The sequence below is a fragment of the Bactrocera dorsalis genome, chromosome 1 (genome assembly GCF_023373825.1).
Source record: "Bactrocera dorsalis isolate Fly_Bdor chromosome 1, ASM2337382v1, whole genome shotgun sequence".
In the NCBI taxonomy this organism is placed as follows: Eukaryota; Metazoa; Arthropoda; class Insecta; order Diptera; family Tephritidae; genus Bactrocera; species Bactrocera dorsalis.
Genome location: NC_064303.1, coordinates 105,231,149 through 105,248,676, shown reverse-complemented (window position 1 = coordinate 105,248,676; position 17,528 = coordinate 105,231,149). Strand labels below are relative to the sequence as shown.

The 17,528-nt window shown below is 41.0% G+C and overlaps 2 protein-coding genes across 2 annotated transcripts in view; one reads left to right on the top strand and one right to left on the bottom strand.

Moving 5' to 3' along the window:
* Nucleotides 1-17,528, top strand: part of LOC105224410 (fez family zinc finger protein erm) — a 68,159-nt gene that overhangs the window by 31,661 nt on the left and 18,970 nt on the right. The window lies entirely within an intron of this gene.
* Nucleotides 6,916-10,120, bottom strand: LOC105224412 (carboxylesterase 1E). Its single transcript, XM_011202483.4, has 3 exons — nucleotides 8,905-10,120; nucleotides 7,877-8,338; nucleotides 6,916-7,820 (listed from the first exon to the last, which is right to left on the bottom strand). The coding sequence occupies exons 1-3, from the start codon at nucleotides 9,862-9,864 to the stop codon at nucleotides 7,005-7,007; spliced, it is 2,238 nt and encodes a 745-aa protein (XP_011200785.2). The 5' UTR covers nucleotides 9,865-10,120; the 3' UTR covers nucleotides 6,916-7,004.

The window sequence follows — 17,528 nt, the reverse complement described above, 5'->3', positions numbered from 1 at the left end:
ATCATCATTTGAGTATCTGCAAAAAGGCAATTTTCTCACTAGTTACAAAAACAAAGACCAATGAACAGTTCATCCTGACACACTTGACTTCAGGCGTACGACCATAAATAGGTATTGGCATGCCGCATGTTAAGCCCAACACCACAGTCCACCGGATATTGGGCGCACCGCCAATAAATCAAATAACGGAAATAGTTGCGCATGTGTATTTACACAAAATACATCAAAATAAATAGCCAATAAATGTGGCAAGTGGCCACAAGGACATTAAGTTGATTAATAAGAAAGCAACAACAACATGCTAAAGATGTTCGCACAAAAGCAAACAATAATAACTTTATAACTTCCGTTACTTTTTAGGCACACTAACCCAACGACCACCCAATAAAGCCATTTCTGCCTTACGCTGCTTGCGAGTGGCGTCAACGTCAACTTAATACGCGCGAACTTCACTTCTATATGTACATACATAGACATATGTATGTATGTGTGTGTCTTCGTGCCACAGCCGGACGATGTTCGAATTGTGTTTGTCGCGTGCGCCAGCCGACCGACGACGTTCAATTTGTCACAATTAATTGTATAGCTGCCAAAAACGGAAGTGGCCATTAAACAATAACAACAAGCGGCAGTGGCAGGAGCCGGCGAGCGAGTGAAGCAGCGGAACTATATTTATTGGCATTTAACATTTTTCCTATTCACCAGCTCTTTTTGCTGGGTTGGTCAAACGAGCATATAAACGCTTTTCATAATGCGCTTAAGTTGTAACAAAAACAACAATACCACCAAAAAAAACAGTGAACGCACCCTCTGCGCCCATTTATGACTACGTCTGCACGCCTACCACCTTTGCGCGCTAACTAGCCGGCTCTCACGCTCAGTGATTACACGCTCACTTGTCAGCGGCGTTAGCGCTACAAACGCCTCTTACATAAGGACGAGCGCGTGCGCTAGGCTATTTACATACATACTTGTTAGTAATAAGCAGGTCCAAAATACCTTATCTCGAAAAATGCAACAATAAAAGAGAAAAAAAGAACGCCGACACACGTTTCCACATTTGACTTGTTTACTGGTTCTGAGTCAACAGCACACAAAAATAACAAAAAGCACTGTAACTCTATACTTATGTGTGTACGTATGTCCTTTCCACATGCTGATGCGATTTTCTCAGCGCCAACGCGATATAGCGTACACCGTACAACCCTTCGTTGTCAGTCGTTTGACAGTCTTTTCTCTAGCGGAAGTATCATGTTTGTATGTTTGTCGGTGTTTGTAGGCGTGTGAAAGAGTTCTGCAAATATAGCCGCACTCCTGGCGCTCTCTGTTACAGGAAATACTGAATATTGGCTATTTGCATACGGACAAATATTTAAATATTTGAATGTAAGCATATTTCCAATGTAATCCTACACCTTTATTTGTAATGCTTGCCCCACTTTCTAGCACAGTGCACACTCTTACTTTTTGTAAATATTGTCTTCATAAATACTTCACATCATATCCTTTCACTAATTTGTTATGATAATACAAATATTATATATCACAAGCGATCGAATCATTCAAGACATGGCATCTTTCCACTTCAAAAAGTGACACTCTTTAACAGGTGCCTCTCAACAACCATGTTATGTAGAATAGTACTAAAATCCTTATTGTCTCAGTTTGTCTCATGCGGAAGGTTTTGTGCGAGTTTTTAATATCGTATCAGTTCTTTTATCTTCCAGAAAGCTCCAATGGTTAAATAAGCACTGCCTGACCGCCTCCGATGACTCCACTTAATAGAGATAATGCTCCGAAGATATGACTTCCGAATATACATTCGTTTCATAATTTTGAATCAACAGAATGCACGATATGTTGACATAGTTATATATTACTATTAAAGAACTCTGCGTCAATATCTTTGTGTCCTCCAATCTGTTCTATGTTCGCTTTATTTCTCTTCGAAGGTTTTGCGAAAGTTTTTAATAACGCTTTGATTCTTTCAACTTCCCAAAAGATAAAAAATTGATCTTTGTGTTCTCCGAATATCTAACCAATACTTAAAAAGTCTCTTATTTCCATGTACCATTCCTACTATGGAATAAGAGCTAACATCTTTTACTTCATGAAATAAATGAATTGAGTTCTTTTCGTTTGACCCCAGAAACATAGAAACATTGCTCTCGTTAATCTTGATAGAACAAAATGTACAATACATCCGCTTATATCGAAATTATCACTTAGAATCAGCAAAATGATTGCATATTCTAACCTGATCTATGTTCTCTTTGTCCGAGAAGTCTTGCATTTGCATAATTCTTTTATATTAGGATGAGGCCCAGATAAATAAGAGTTTATGATGGTACGAAGGTTCCGGGATTCACAACAAGCTCTTGATCTACTGTTGGTAGGTATTAGGCTCCCAGAATACCTTTCAACGAAAGAGGATTATGGAAGTTTGGGAACTGCCAAAATTTTCTGCCATATCCTCGGGTAGTGGAAATTCGGTCTTATGGCGACTGTGAGATTGATATCTAGTGCGATATCCATTCGTTGTACATTTGTTCTTGTGGGATCTCGGAGAGCAATAATGTTTAAAGCAACAGCCACCAGATTTTGTCTTCATTAGCTCGAAATATCACTTTGATGACTGTGAGCCTGGGAACTACGGAATCCTCGCAGACTTTGATTTCACTCCAAAAAACATGGATAACCAGTTGGCCGAACCTAGCCTTGATTATGTCTACTCTGCTTACATTCCTTCAAGGGTGGTGGAAGGACTTGCTAGAGGGGAGGGGTGGTGAGTTTTTTACGGATGGATCAATGCTTGCGGGGAGGCTTAATAGAGGAGTACACTGTCGGAAACTTTCCCTCAAGCAGAGGTGACTGCTATAAAGATTGCAGTGGGTCTATTGTTCCTTCAGAACAGCGACTATCCACTCCAATAATGTAGCAGCGATGTTAAGCCTTGAGTTCGCTTTTTGTGCGTTCAAAACTAGAGGAAGAATGTCCAGACTCCTTATCTCTATCAATGAGCTATTTTATGTTTACACTGATTTGGGTACCCGACCATAACGGTATTGCTGGGAACTGTAAGGTTGATGAACTCGCTAAAACAGGTATTTCAGTGTCATTAACGGAGGAAAGAAACGGGTAGGAGCTCCATTGGCATCTTCTGGTTTACAACTGGACTGTTGGGCCTCAGATCAAATCAAAAAGCGCTGGTCGATTCCCAGCAGCTGTGCAGTCGCAAGGTTCTTCTGGCTCAGGATAAATCGTAAGGGGTATAGGGAACTCTTCCCTCTCAGCAAAGTACACCTCTCAATGGTTGTAGAAGTTCTAACTGGATGCAGTAAGATTGAATATTTTTTCGACTGACAACTGTATCAACTGTTTGGAAGAATATAAAAAACAATCATCTCGACACTTTCTCCTTCAATGTCCTGCTTTTTCTAGATCAAGTCAAAAACCCCTCGGATTTCACTGTTTTAGACATCCAGGTGAAATAGCGGAAGTAGAAATAAAACAACTAAGAAGGTTTGTGATATGTTCGAGGTGGTTTTGCTGATAGTTGATCCTCAATTTCAGGAGGGTTTTCTCTTCGCATCACAAAAGATTGTAAATAATAACCTAAGTGTGATCCCGCCGTAATGCTGAGAGGTCAGATATCAAACGAAACCTATTATTTGATCTCGGTCTTCCGAAACAAACTTTGGGTTTCTGTCCCATGTATAGAAGAGTCGTGTACTTGAAGATGTTCCAGTATTTAAAGATCTCGTGTCCATTACTTGTCCATAAACTCCGTAGTTTCAGGCTGAAAACGTGTACAAATGAAATAACCCTCAATATTCAGACTCTAAAATAAGAGTCGGATTTTCGGATTATGATGAAAACAGTATGTTCCTGTCGTACAACAAAACTTTGGCTGCATTTGACGTCGCTCTTAGATTCATATTTAAAATCCCTATAATTATGTCAAAAACACTCAACAACCAACAACCAATTTTGTAAACTTTCGGCCGGATGAAGACAGTAGCGGCATGTTGTTGTTGTAATCCTTTAAATGTTTTCAGAATTTGACAACAACTTCAACTGCCGAACCGTTGCACGAGCGCTGACATTAATTTTAATCCCATTTGTATGCCAAATAATTGTGACATTTAAAAACTGGTGCGTGCAACCACAACAACAACTTCTACCTTTTTACACCGCACACACGCAGACACTTCGTTATTTGGTTGTAAGGCGTTTTAGCGCCGTGGTTGGAGTTGAGTTTTGGAGTTTCTGCGACAATCAAATGATTTTGATTTTGTTGGTGTTTCGTTGTTGGCAGTTGTTGTCACACCCCTTTCTTTTAGCGCCCACCTTTTTTATATGCGGTATTACTATTATTGCTATTCTTGTTATGCACACATTTAATCGGTTTGTTTATGACATTTCTATTGCTGCCGCGGCGGCAGCGACGCAACGCCAGTGTTCGAAGAAGATGTGAGTGCAGGGAGGAAGTGGTGGGCGGTGTGTGAGGATGCGCAAAATATGACCGAGATTCTCTTGCCAAGCCAACAGCGGCTTAGCATTTTATTGTTGCTATCATTGTTGTTGTTGTAATACTTGGAATACACGCGCCGTCGTGATTTCTGCTACATGCCAGCGAAAGTTTTTATTTGGTCGTCACTTCTTCCCCGCCGATACTGCGGTCGATTTATAAAGAAGCATAAGCGGCGGGACCTCAAACCGTCGCTCGCATCCACTTGCCGACGCTTTGCGTGGCTTTGTGTGCGCTTTTGTTTGCACGTCGTGCGGTTAAGCTTGTCATTTGCTCTGTGTTAAGCGCTTTGGTGGGCGGTTTGCTGCGTTGTGGTGTGGACGTCTGCAGCTCGTGATCCATAACGGTGCTGCTACCACTGCTGCCAACGGTGGTGGTGGTTGTGGTGTCTCTTAAGTGCTCTCAAACAAAAAGAACACATTTGCCAGATTTTCATGTTCTATGGTTTCCTTGTCTTTGCTGGCGTTTGTTTTCATTTACCACTCTGCCGACCGCACCATTTCCCTGCTGCTACCTCGACTGCACTTCAGCACCCATTACAATAGCCCTCACCGCACTCGCAGTGTGAATTGTAATTACAGTGAAATCGGCTTTTAGCACTTGTTCACATCCACCCATTCCAACAGATTTTCACCAATTCACCAGCCTGTCAGTGGTTCGGACGAAACGCCAAACCGCCAATGCGTGAGCTTCTCAACCCGCCAGCTTGTGTTTTTCGTTCTTTTTTTTTGTATTTTTGCTTGTCGACTCGGTATGGTTTCGCCTTTCTTCGGCTACGCTTTCGCAAATTGCAGATTTCCTCATATGTCATGAAATTCTTTTCGCACATTTTCCACATAATTGGCTGCTGTTGCTCCGGATTTTGTGCTATTCGATTGCTCTGCTGAATTTTGTTGGTATTTTTTTGTTGTACTGTTGTTGTGGTTGTGAACATATTTCGCCTGCTTACTTATTAACACACTCATTTAGCCGCGTCGTCGTGCGCTAAGCGGAGGAACGTATGAATTTTGACAGCCCTCAAGTACGTGTCAAAATTGTTGTGTCAGTTCTGGGGGGTGAGGTCACAACTGTGGTGAGTGGGCGTTGCTGCAGACACGGTATTTATGGTTTAACACAAATTATATGTTTGCTGGCTGCTGGTTGTAGTAATTGCTGTTGTTGTTGTGGGTGGAATGATGTACCTCGGTGTGCTTAAGGTTTTATTAAGTGGAAGTGATTTGATTTTCTGCATATCCGAGTTGGAAATTAATTGATAATAGATGTGTCAAAAATAATGAGACTTGCGGAAATAGAAAATACTAATAAAACCGTTATAATTAAAGCTTCATTTATTTCGTATATGGCTGTGGATGTACTTAGTCGTGGGATTTTAGGTTCAATTAGATTAGAGCGCATTTAGGGTCATAGAAGTTCGGCACCTTGACATATTTTCAAGAAAATTTTAAGATTTTACGCCCTAAGAACAAAGATGGAGTCATGTGGAGAAGTTCACGCAAGTAAAGAAAGTTCTTTTAGCGCCATTCACTTGGGAGTGGCCGGAACTGTTTTTTTTATTGCTCAAGCAGCTTACGACTCACGGTCTTAGACCAAATATCCTATGAGTTGCCAAAAAACATCAGTTTTAAGGCGAGTTAAAGTGAGCAGACTAAACTTCCCTCCACAGTGTTGTACGCTGGGTTTGGGACTCGGAAAGTAAAAACATCAATATTAAAGTAGCATCGGATGAGAGATATCGGCTATAACCGCGTAAGAAAAAGAAAAAGATTTACACCAACTCTGAACAGCTGAGCTAAAATGTGATGTGACTCATAGTACTTAAAATACCTTCCTGTTAACTATCCTCCATTGAAACATTTTTGTAACCCAGCAAGCTCTTGTATTGTTTCAGAGTGAGTAGAGAACATCCCTCTAAGTACAGATCTCGAGAAATTTGTATAATTGACATAAAAGGTTAAGTTAGGACGCAGGGTGGATCCAAAATCGATGGATCTCACTTGGAAATATTTAATGTATCTATTATCAGAGAGGGAATGGTCATTTAGAACATTTTAGAGCTTAAGGGATCTGTTGCCTTTGATGCTAAAATGAAGTCAATGGTTTCTTCTCTACTCTAGGTTTAAAAGAGATCTTCACTACAAATAAACTAAAAAAGTGAATCCCCGCTAACGTTTATGTCTAAGCCCAGACCGTGTGCTTTGAGTTCATATAGGCTGATACAAACAAGAGTTTTCCGGCATCATCTCGAACCTATTATTGTATTTAATTCCGTAACTCACACAGGCTGGAACACTTCCGAAGCATAGCAAAAGTTTATGGTTGAGCCTGGTATAATTTCGTTTCCTATCCTTTGGAATAAGTTTTGAAAACTCATATATTTATTGCAATTCGATTTACAGATTACAGATTCATCTGATTTTAGTAAATTTTTATTAGTTATTTATTTACAAAAAAAGTTGTATAAAGCTCATATATTTCAACCCAGCAAACCACCACCGCCAAGCAGACCACCACCGCTATTCGATTGTTCGCCGGATCCGCGACCACCACCGGGTCTACCACCAACACCACCAAGAAGACCACTGCCGCCATTTGATTGTTCGCCGGATCCTCGACCACCACCAGGTCTACCACCACCACCACCACCCAGCACTCCACCTAAAGTATTTCCAAGATTATCCACTACACCGCCATTGTCTCCATCACCGCCGCCGAGCACGCCGCCAACACCGTCCAGCGCTCCACCAACTACACCCGTTAACGGTGTCAGCAAACCGCCTAAACTTTCACAAGTCGTGGAAGTCAGCGGTGTTAATGAGGCGCCTAACACTGAGAGCTCACAAAAACGAAAATCACTGTCGGCACTTAGTTCCGTATTCACTTTTATGAAGGGCACACCTTTGCCGGTCACGCTTTTAAAAAGCGAGACTCCGCCAGCCTCTTTCTTATTTTCCGTGCCAACTGATTTGGCGAACGTCACCAACATACCAATCAAATTTTTACGCACTTTCAGTTCTTCTTCATCGACCAGCTTCGCTTCGGCTATGGGATTGCCGAACAGATCATTTGCATCAAACATGTAGCCCAGTTCGTCACCATGCGCTACTATTTCTGGGTTATTATTACTAGCTTGCTCCGAAACGATCGGTAGACCACGCAAGAAATGTATACCCTTCGAATGTGTGCCGTTATATTCGAAGCTATACATAAATGAAGGTGCGATTTGAGACCACACTTGCGTGGTTAGAACAGCGGGCAGATTGAAGAGTATGTCGGTGGTGGTTTCAACAACCTAAACGAGGACAATTTCAAGTAATTTGCATTTATAAAAACAAAGTATATAAATACCTTCGACAACACTTGATCCACATTTAATGTCTCCGGCACTTTGAGCAGATCGTTGAGCGTTGGTGTCAAAGCCGATGTTAGACCGGGCAAGACGGGTTTTAAGATTTCGCCAGTGACTTTATCGACACGCAAAAAGCCAGTTAAGTCTTTCAGAACGTCGGTGAGTGAATTGAGAAATTGTTCTACCGAACCGAAGATACGATTGAGCGTGCCGATGCTAACTGCGTTCGCGGTCTCATGTTTTGTGACACCCGTTAACAACGGTATAGGTGTGAAGTTGCCACTACGTAGTTGTTCCTCTGGTGCACCCACTATTAAGCTTGGTAAGGCACGTCCATCGTTTTCGCCCTCGATGTGCGGCGTGAAACCGGCACTGCCAGTGAGACCTTTAACAATGGCGCGGCCGGCGAGACGTTCCGTTTGGACTTGCGAGTCATTTTGTATAATTTCCTCGGCGGATTTCTGAAAAGATTATTAGAGAGTGTTGTAAATGTTGGAGTCTTTTAAGGGAAGGATATATTTTTAATGAAAGATCATACGTTTACTCCCTTAAATAGTTCTTTAGGGCTTAGAAGCCCATCTCAAGAGCGACCGATATCTTTGAAAGCCTCCGAATTTAATATCGATAGATTTGGACGCGCATGAGTTGACCAGAACCCGACACCAGCCTTCATTATACCAACTTCCCTCCCTGTTGTTACTATCCAGATCAGATTTAAAAGTGCAGAATTTTGACTTAAGAAAATTAACGAGTTTGGATTGTTTCTTTTTATTATTAAAGATTTGTTATCAGCTTAGCTCTAAGTTGCTTTTATAACTGAACTTAATGCACGACCAGTTCTTTATTAATTTCGTTTCATTTCAAAGTCGATAAGAAGCTGTCAAAACCCTATATTCTACGCTCTAATTGCCAAAACTCGTTGCGATTCCACTTTTTTCTACACACAGCTGCTTTCAAGCAAATTTACTCACAATGTTTATTACATATACATATGTATATATGATTAATGTATACATTATATACGTACCTCTCTCAAACACTGCACAATCGCCAGCTCATTCGTTTTCGGACAACCATTAATGCTCGCCACCTCTTCCACACTCTGTACGGGTTCCTTGTCCGTCGCATATTGCGACAATGCCGTACCGGACATCGCCACCACACCCGATATATCACTCGCGCTGCGTGCCGAACGTGACATTGACAAATACATTGCACTCGCTGCGCCCGAACCATGACCAATAGCCTTGACTTGTTTTGGATCGCCGCCAAAATGATGTATATAATCGTTAACCCAACGCAAGGCGGCAGCCATATCGAAGATCGCCAAATTGCCGTCGAACTCCTTAGTGCCATCACCCATTATACCCAACGAACCAAGTCGGTATTGTGGCGTTACGACTATTATACCTTGCTGCGCCATAGGTGTCGCGTCATACTGCGCGGCGGAACCATAACGAAACCCACCCGGATGTATCCAAACGTAGACTGGCAAACCGGTGCTTTCATCCGGCATGCGTGGTGTAAACACGTTAAGTAGTAAACAATTTTCATTACCCACCACGCGTCTCGGATCATATGGATCTGGTTGTACGCAAGGCGAGCCATATTGTGTCGCATTAATATCACCGGCCATACGCTTGTAGACTGGACGCGCATAACGTAATAGACCAATTGGCGGTTCGGCATAGTACATGCCGAGGAACGAGTAGATGCCGGTGCGTACATTCCGAAAACCTTCGACGCGTGCATCGCGATTGAAGGTGCGCGTAAATACGACCGGATCGTCGGGAGGTGGCGCTTTCGATTGGCGACCACCCACAATACGTTTCACACGTGTATGCTGCAAACCGTCTTCTGTAAGTGACGCATCACAGAAAATTAACGCGCTTGCCAAAATCACAAAAGAAACAAAAAGCAGTTTAACCACTTTGCTGGCAATAAAATTAACTGAAAATGCTTGAACTTGCGTAGCCATAACGATCATATGTTGTGCGGTTATTGCGAGCGTGATTACTTTGGAGGAGCAATTGTCGTATGTTTTTAAAGCGAATGTCAAACAGTAACTGAATACGCGCCCTGCAAACGAACAAGTGTTTCGCTCCAGCGCTTTGCGTGTGAGCTACCGGCTCAGCTCAGAATGCTCAGGCACGCAAGCTCCGCGCGCGCCCCTCTCTGCGCTTTTTGGATGTATCGTAGCGATAGCGACGTCCAGCTACCCTACCGCTGATGATTGCTACTACTGAATGCAGATTAGTTTCAAATACGAATACTAATGCTGGGTATCGCGTATATATCCAGCATATATACATACATATATCTTCTACTGTTTTATTTTGCTCTGTCAATTCGTTGATATAATTAGCTGGGTTTTGCATTCGGTAATTCCATATATTGTATTATCTTCAAGCTTAAACAATGTGAGGAATAAATAAAAAGCACAGATTTATCGCGAAACTCATTCAATATATATACCTTTGTTGTTGTTATACATAATAATGTGCAGTTTGTTAGAAGTACTGTTATAACTGGAAGCTGCGATTTTTTATTATTATTAATTGACGCTTCGTTGTTTGGTAAAGTTGATAACCGTTGAATCCGTCTAGTTACTAAGTTGGCGGCACTTCTTCTGCTTTGTATTCTACAGCTTTAGGCTAAATTTCTTCACACGTTCTGAAGATCATCCGTGAAATGATATAATACATAGTAATGACATATAAATAAACTATTTATCATAGCCTCGCTGTCACAATGTTGTATTTCTAGAGCCTTGAAACGGATCTTTAGATGCTGACGCATATTTAGCTCATTAGTTTGAATCCGGTATATCAATGAAATGTCTATTGGGAAAAACTTGCTAGCAACGAGAGCATAGTACTATAACAACGTCATTCCCGGAATGCCGCTAAACATTTGAATAGTGAATTATCGACGCTATTGTTTAATTAATCGGTTGGCTGGAAAAGTAGGCGCATGAGCACCAGACCGCAGGCAGACGCTCTTAGGTCTTCATTAGGCTCATTGTTCTCCCGGGGGGTAACTAAATACAGCCTTATGCAGCAACTTAGTAGACTTGCTAAATAACCTGACAAGCCGTCCAATGTCTCTTAAGTTGCAGCATTGGGTGCCGTGGAGTACATCTCGTCTCATCCTCCTAAAGACTAGGTATTTGCCTAGATAATGTTACAGCATGTGATGATATTACCAAGTTCCCTTTTTTGTTCAGTCCACATACCATCAACACTACCCCAACTTAAATTTATGGTATGATCTGTGTTGCTTAGGATAATTGTGTTTAATACTGCCCCGAGCATTTTCATTTTCTTCTAATCCTATATGACTAGGATGACGCTATTGGTCTCTGAGTCTGTCATCTCTGAAGTAATTTTACAGGTATTGGCTGGATAAAAAATCGGATCCGTCCGGTTGCGTAGACCAGGTTGTCATGGGAAAGTGCTGCTGGATCCAGTGCCTATCTTCTTCTTCTTTATTGGCCCAGACACCGTTCACGCGATTGTAGCCGAGTTTACAACAGCGCGCCAGTCGTTCTTCCTTTTCGCTGTTTGGCGTCAATTAGAGATTCCAAGCGTAGCCAGGACCTTCTCCACGTAGTCTTTTCAACGGAGTGGAGATCTTCTTCTTCCTCTGCTTTCCTTCGATGGGTATTGCGTCGAATACTTTCAGAGGTGGAGTATTTTTATCCATTCGGCTGATATGACCTAGCCATGCAAATGCGATATTCGGTGATGCCAATGCGTAAAGAACCATACATTTTTCCGCAGAACCTTTCTCTCGAAAACTTGTAACGTCGACTCACCAGATGTTGTCATCGTTCACGCCTCTGCACCATGTAGCAGGACGGAAATAATGAGTGACTTATAGAGGTTGGTTTTTGTTCGTGGAGAGAGGACTTTACATCTCAGTTGCCTACTGAGTCGAAGTAGCACCTGTTGGCAAAATTATTCGGTGTTGGATTTCGAGGCTGACGTTGTGGTTGGTATTAATGCTGGTTCCAAGACAGACGAAATTATCTACGACTTCGAAGTTATGACTGTCAACAGTGACGTGGGAGCCAAGTCGCGAGTGCAACGACTGTTTGTTTGATGACAGCAGATATTTCGTCTTTCCCTCGTTCACTACCAGACCCTTTTGCTCTTCTAGTCTGGAGAAAACAGTAATGAAGGCGCGGATGTTGAGGCCAATAATGTCGTATTGGCGTACGCCAGCCCCGTTCAGAAATCATACGATAGGGAGTCGCCTTGCCTGAAATCTCCCAGGGTTGTGTGTTGGGTTTGGGACCCGCCAAGTAAAAACGCTAAAAATAAAAATAAGGAAACAGCCTCGGATGAGAGACCCCCTTTTGATGACGACTCCACTTTAGATAATGTTCGAAAAATTCGTGCTTGTTGTAAGGATCGTCGCTAAGCCCTGGCTAGAATGTACTAAATCTTTACTTGACCTAAGTAAACGCGGATTTTTAGTCTTACGTACAAAAAACTGTTTGCTAAGATTTCTAAGTAGATACAGTAGAATCCCGATTATCCGGACATCGATTATCCGAATATCCGATTATCCGGACTCATTCGTCTCGGCTCTAATTGTCAATCGGATCCCATTTAGTTGTTACAACTGAAACGCATCAGGGTCTTGGACGCAATGAAACGATGTGATTCTTTACGTCAAAGACCAATAACAAGTCATTTTCAACCAAAATTTTAAACTACATAGGCATTATGTAATACATTATTTATCGTTATAGCTCGGTTTTTATATATCGTACATATTATCTAAACTACACTTGTAAAACTTATTACATAATAAAACTTTATTATATGTAATTTAAATATTGTTTGATTTGCTTTGAAATCGATTATCCGGATTTCGATTATACGGAATACCCCTGGTTTTATTTGATCCGGATAACCGGGATTCTACTGTATAAGAATTATTTACAACCCTTAACCCCAGCATCACACATCACCAATGTCCGGTGTTTGTTCAAATTTCCCACAGGATTTTTTTATTTCTTTTTTAATTCATTTTCTATTCACTTTCAAAATTTCGCCATCGATTTTTGAGTTCATACAAGTGTAAAAATTATCAGCCAACAAATATTTTTATGAACCGCCTACAATAGCCTGAGAATTTATGATTTTTCCCAACTAAATTAATAACGAATATAAAAAATTAGAGTATTTGTTCGCTATTAGCGGCTACAATCAAAGGCTAGCGAGTACTTTACGAGTAGGTAAATGTTTTGACAATTTCATCTGCAATTTTCTTTTGTGGCTCTAGAACAAGAGGATTAAGTTGTTTGCCAAGGCAGTGGTCAGTGAGTGCATGCACACAACGACAACATAATAACCATGTAAGCATGTTGTTTTTGTAGAGAAACGGTAGCAAACGGCAGCGGTAGTGGCAGCGGCTAATAAAAGAAAATTGCCAATTATCCGAATTTGTGGCACAAATTGATGAAAATCCCTGCGAACTATTGAGATTCGAAGACCAAAGCACACACACAAATATATCCTTACACATAAATGGCGATATTTCGCTATTTACTTGTGTGCTTGCCGACTACTGTGTGCTGGGAAAGGAGCCACTGGACTTCAGCTGCCACACTTGGTGGCTCTATTATAGTAAAGGCTATAATTATTTATGTTTTTTGTTCTTGCTCTGCGTGCCGCTACTGTATTGGCATCTCTCGCAGCCGATCGAAAGGTGTACCGTGCAAATATGCAGAATCGGCTTTTTCGAAATTATTATGAGATTTACAGATGTTTTGCGGTAAATTTTCGCTTAAGCTTCGTCTTTATTTGAAGAAAATGTAAGTGCTTGCATTGAAACTGTTTTCTATAACTCGAATATTTGCTAATATGCGCTCATAAGCCGCTCTCGGCTTCTGTTGGTGGTGTGCCTTGCGGTTTGTAATTGCGGTTTGTTTTGGCGGTTCCCGTTTGTTTGAACTCAATATGCAAAATACTAATTTGGACTAATTAACGGGATTATAATTGTAAAATATATATTTTCAGTTTATCACTGATGCTCATGTGTGGCACACGATTTCGTGTGGCTAGTGAAGTTGTGGAGATTTTTCCGCGCAGATAATGTTAAGCGCCGCTCGCAAATTAATGAAATTTTTGACGATGGTGGTCAGAGATTTATTATTTGCATGTTCTATGCTCTAAAACAGCGCGGCCGCCGGTCTTTCTTTCGCTGTTTGGCGCCATTTGGAGATTCCAAGTGTATCCAGGATCTTCTCCACCTAGTCTTTCAAACAGAGTGGAGGTTCTTCTCTGCTCCGCCTGGCGGGTAATGCGTTGAATACATGACCTAGCTAGCATAGCCACTGTCTCTAAATTCGCTGAAGTATGTCAATGCCGTCGTATGTATATCTCATACAGCTCATCGTTCCATGCCTCCGGACCACATAACAAGACGGGGGTGATGAGTGACTTGTATAGTTTGGCCTTTGTTCCTCGAGAGAGGTCTGAGGCAATTGAGAAGTGCCTACTCAGTCTGAAGTAGCACCTGTTGGCAAGAGTTATTCAGCGTTGGATTTCGAGGCTGGCGTTTTTTTTGTGTTAATGCTGGTTCCAAGAAAGGCGAAATTATCTACGACTTCGAAGTTATGACTGTCAACAGTGACGAGGGAGACAAGTCGCGAGTGCGACGACTGTTAGTTTGATGACAGGAGATATCCCGTCTTGCCCTTGCTCTTTACCAGACCCACCTTAGATTATGTCAGAAAATGTCCTTGGAAGCAGGGAGGCAGTAGATAAGGTGACTGTCGAAAAATGGCGGCATATATATTGGGTTCTAGGCCGCAAAAAAATTACGGGAAACGAAGTACTTAGCTGATGAGAATGCCATCCGTCTGGCTACCTGACCAGGAGATACGAAAATAACTAAAATCGAAATATAATGAAATTTCCGAAAATACTGATATGCAGAATCGCCAAGATCATGTGTAGATAAGAGCCCGAAGGAGAACTTCTAGTACTCACACCGTCTCGAAAGATCTGCAGGAAGGTTGTTGCTCTAATGACAGGTCACAACCTACAAGCAGCACACGCGAGCCGGATGGGCATAAGTGACGACGATACACGCAGAAAGTGCCGGGAAATAGGCAGGAAAGAGCGTTGGAACACCTCCTATGCTTCTGTACAGCATTATCTAGAACTCTGCTAATATATCTAGGAGCCTCGCTGTTCAAGGGACGAGATGAAAATTAGGTATCAAGTCGCTCTTAAGGTTGTCGTTGACGTCCTGTGTGAAAAATACTTCAGCTCAAATTAAGCTACACCTCTATTTGGCATTACTAAGGACCACCAGTAGGTTTGTGCATGGCGTGACAGCCGGTCTGCATAAGCTACTCCTGTTTTACTTGTTAAAACCGTCGCTGAAACCTTTTATAACCAGATTTGAAGATTTCTAACGGCAGTTAGCGATTTTCCTCTTCTTCTTTGAAACATTTGTATTGTTATCAAAATATATCTGATATAGATATTTATAACCGATGAGAACATCAAATTATTCATAATGAAAATCCGAACATTTTTCTATCAGATTCTTCATTGCATAGACTTTGAACTTCCTTCATAACTTTTTTCAAAACAAAAAGAAGCAACTCCCAGCTCTCTCGCATTACTATCTCTCTATACCAGCCATTTGCTTTACATTTGAACCGATCTACCAAAATCAAAGTCCACTTAAACCAATAAAACAATTTGTCGTTTGTCACCGAGCACACCGCCTAAATTAACCTTAAAATTGGAGATTTACACCTACGCTGAAACGGTGCAAATACACAGTTGTATTCAGTATTGGTAAAGCAAAGGAAAAATTAGTTTGCCATGGGGCGGATCAATGGCAATAAGATGAAAATTAAACATTAATACGACGAAGGACCATGCGGCCATTGACTGACCAATGGAAGGGCAGAACAGTTTACATAATCTGCGGTAAGCAACAGCGATTACAACACATTGTCTGCCAGTTCAAAGAGATGTTTCTAGGAAACACTGGCTCAAGCACAATGGGCACATAAGAGTGTTACAAGCACACGAGCACAGCCGAATAGAGGATTGTGTTTGGAATATTTAGAGGAAGAACCATTGGACAAACGCTGGTCACTGTATATGTGGGTATAGTGTGCGTGTATGTGTGAGTGCGAGGGGGTTTAGCGCACATTGTCCGGCGCAAATAGTAACAATCGGAGCAGAGTGAAAGCAAACAGCTGTGAAGAAGCTGAGGACGCAATGTGCGGCGAGTGGCTACTTCACTCGTCCTACACTCGCATATTGAATATTTATTATTTCTGTTAGAAAACAAATACTACATGTGTTTTCTTTGTAGATTCGTGTATTTATACACATGTATGTGTGAGTGGATATACGTGTATGTGGCTATACAAAACACAGATATTGTTAATATCCGATTTGCCAATGAAACAATTGATTTGTAGTATTTGTCCAATAATACAGTTGATGTAATGCGGTAATCGCTGGGCTAATACACGCGCACAGACATATATATACATACTTATATGTGTATGTTTGAATGCATTTGCAGACCGAGTTATGAATGGAAAACAGTGCAGTGTTTTGTATTTGTAAAAGTGGACGGTCATTCATAAGGAAAGGACCCATGAATTGTTGTAATGCAATGTTGAGCAAATAGCAAGTACATATTTTCATAGTGTACATATGTACAATTTTAGCATTTTAAAATATATTTTTATACCCTGAACCCAGAAGAAAACTTTGGAGATAAGTATATACATGTAAATCATCAGCTCGTCAGGCGCGTCGGTTTTAGTCATGTCCATCAGTTTGGACCTCTATATGTACGCGTAATCTCTCAGTTTCTAAGATATCGATCTGAAATTTTGTACACATCTTTTTCTCCTCAAGGAGCAGCTCATATGTTAGAATCGCCATATCAAGTCTCTATAGCTCATAGCTGCCATACAAACTGACCGGTAAAAATTAAGTTTTTGTATGGGAAACTTTTTTATTTGAGTAGATATCTTCATGAAATTCGGCACAATTGCTGCCTGAGTCAACGTTTCAATCTCTATGAAAATTTTTAAAATCCCACCACTATAGCATATAGCTGTCATACAAACTGACCGATCCAAATCAAGTTCTTGTATGGGAAACTTTTTGATTTGACTAGATATCTTCATAAAATCCGGCATTGATTACTACCCAAATCAGCGCTATAATCTTCGAATATATTTTTCCGATCGAACCACTATAGCATATAGCTGCCATACAAACTGACTAATCAAACTCAAGTTCCTGTATGGAAAACTTTTTTATTTGACAAGATATCTTCATAAAATTCGGCACAGATTGCTGTCTGAGTCAACGTTACAATCTCCATAAATATTTTTCAAATCTCACCACTATAGCATATAGATGCCATACAAACTGATCTATCAAACTCAAGTTCCTGTATGGAAAACTTTTTTATTTGACGAGATATTTTCATAAAATTCGGGATATATAATTATCTAAGATCACGATATATTTTCATAAAATAATTTTCAAATCGCTCAACTATAGCATATAACTGCCATACAAACTGACCGATCAAAATGTCTTGTCTTTCTTCAAGACAAGTTCATTCTCTACCATTTAATCT

Coding starts and splice junctions, on each gene's coding strand:
- LOC105224412 (XM_011202483.4), bottom strand. CDS start 9,864: ATGATCGTTATGGCTACGCAAGTTCAAGCATTTTCAGTTAATTTTATT. Junction 8,339..8,904: donor TTGTGCAGTGTTTGAGAGAG/GTACGTATATAA, acceptor TAATCTTTTCAG/AAATCCGCCGAGGAAATTAT. Junction 7,821..7,876: donor TGGATCAAGTGTTGTCGAAG/GTATTTATATAC, acceptor GTCCTCGTTTAG/GTTGTTGAAACCACCACCGA.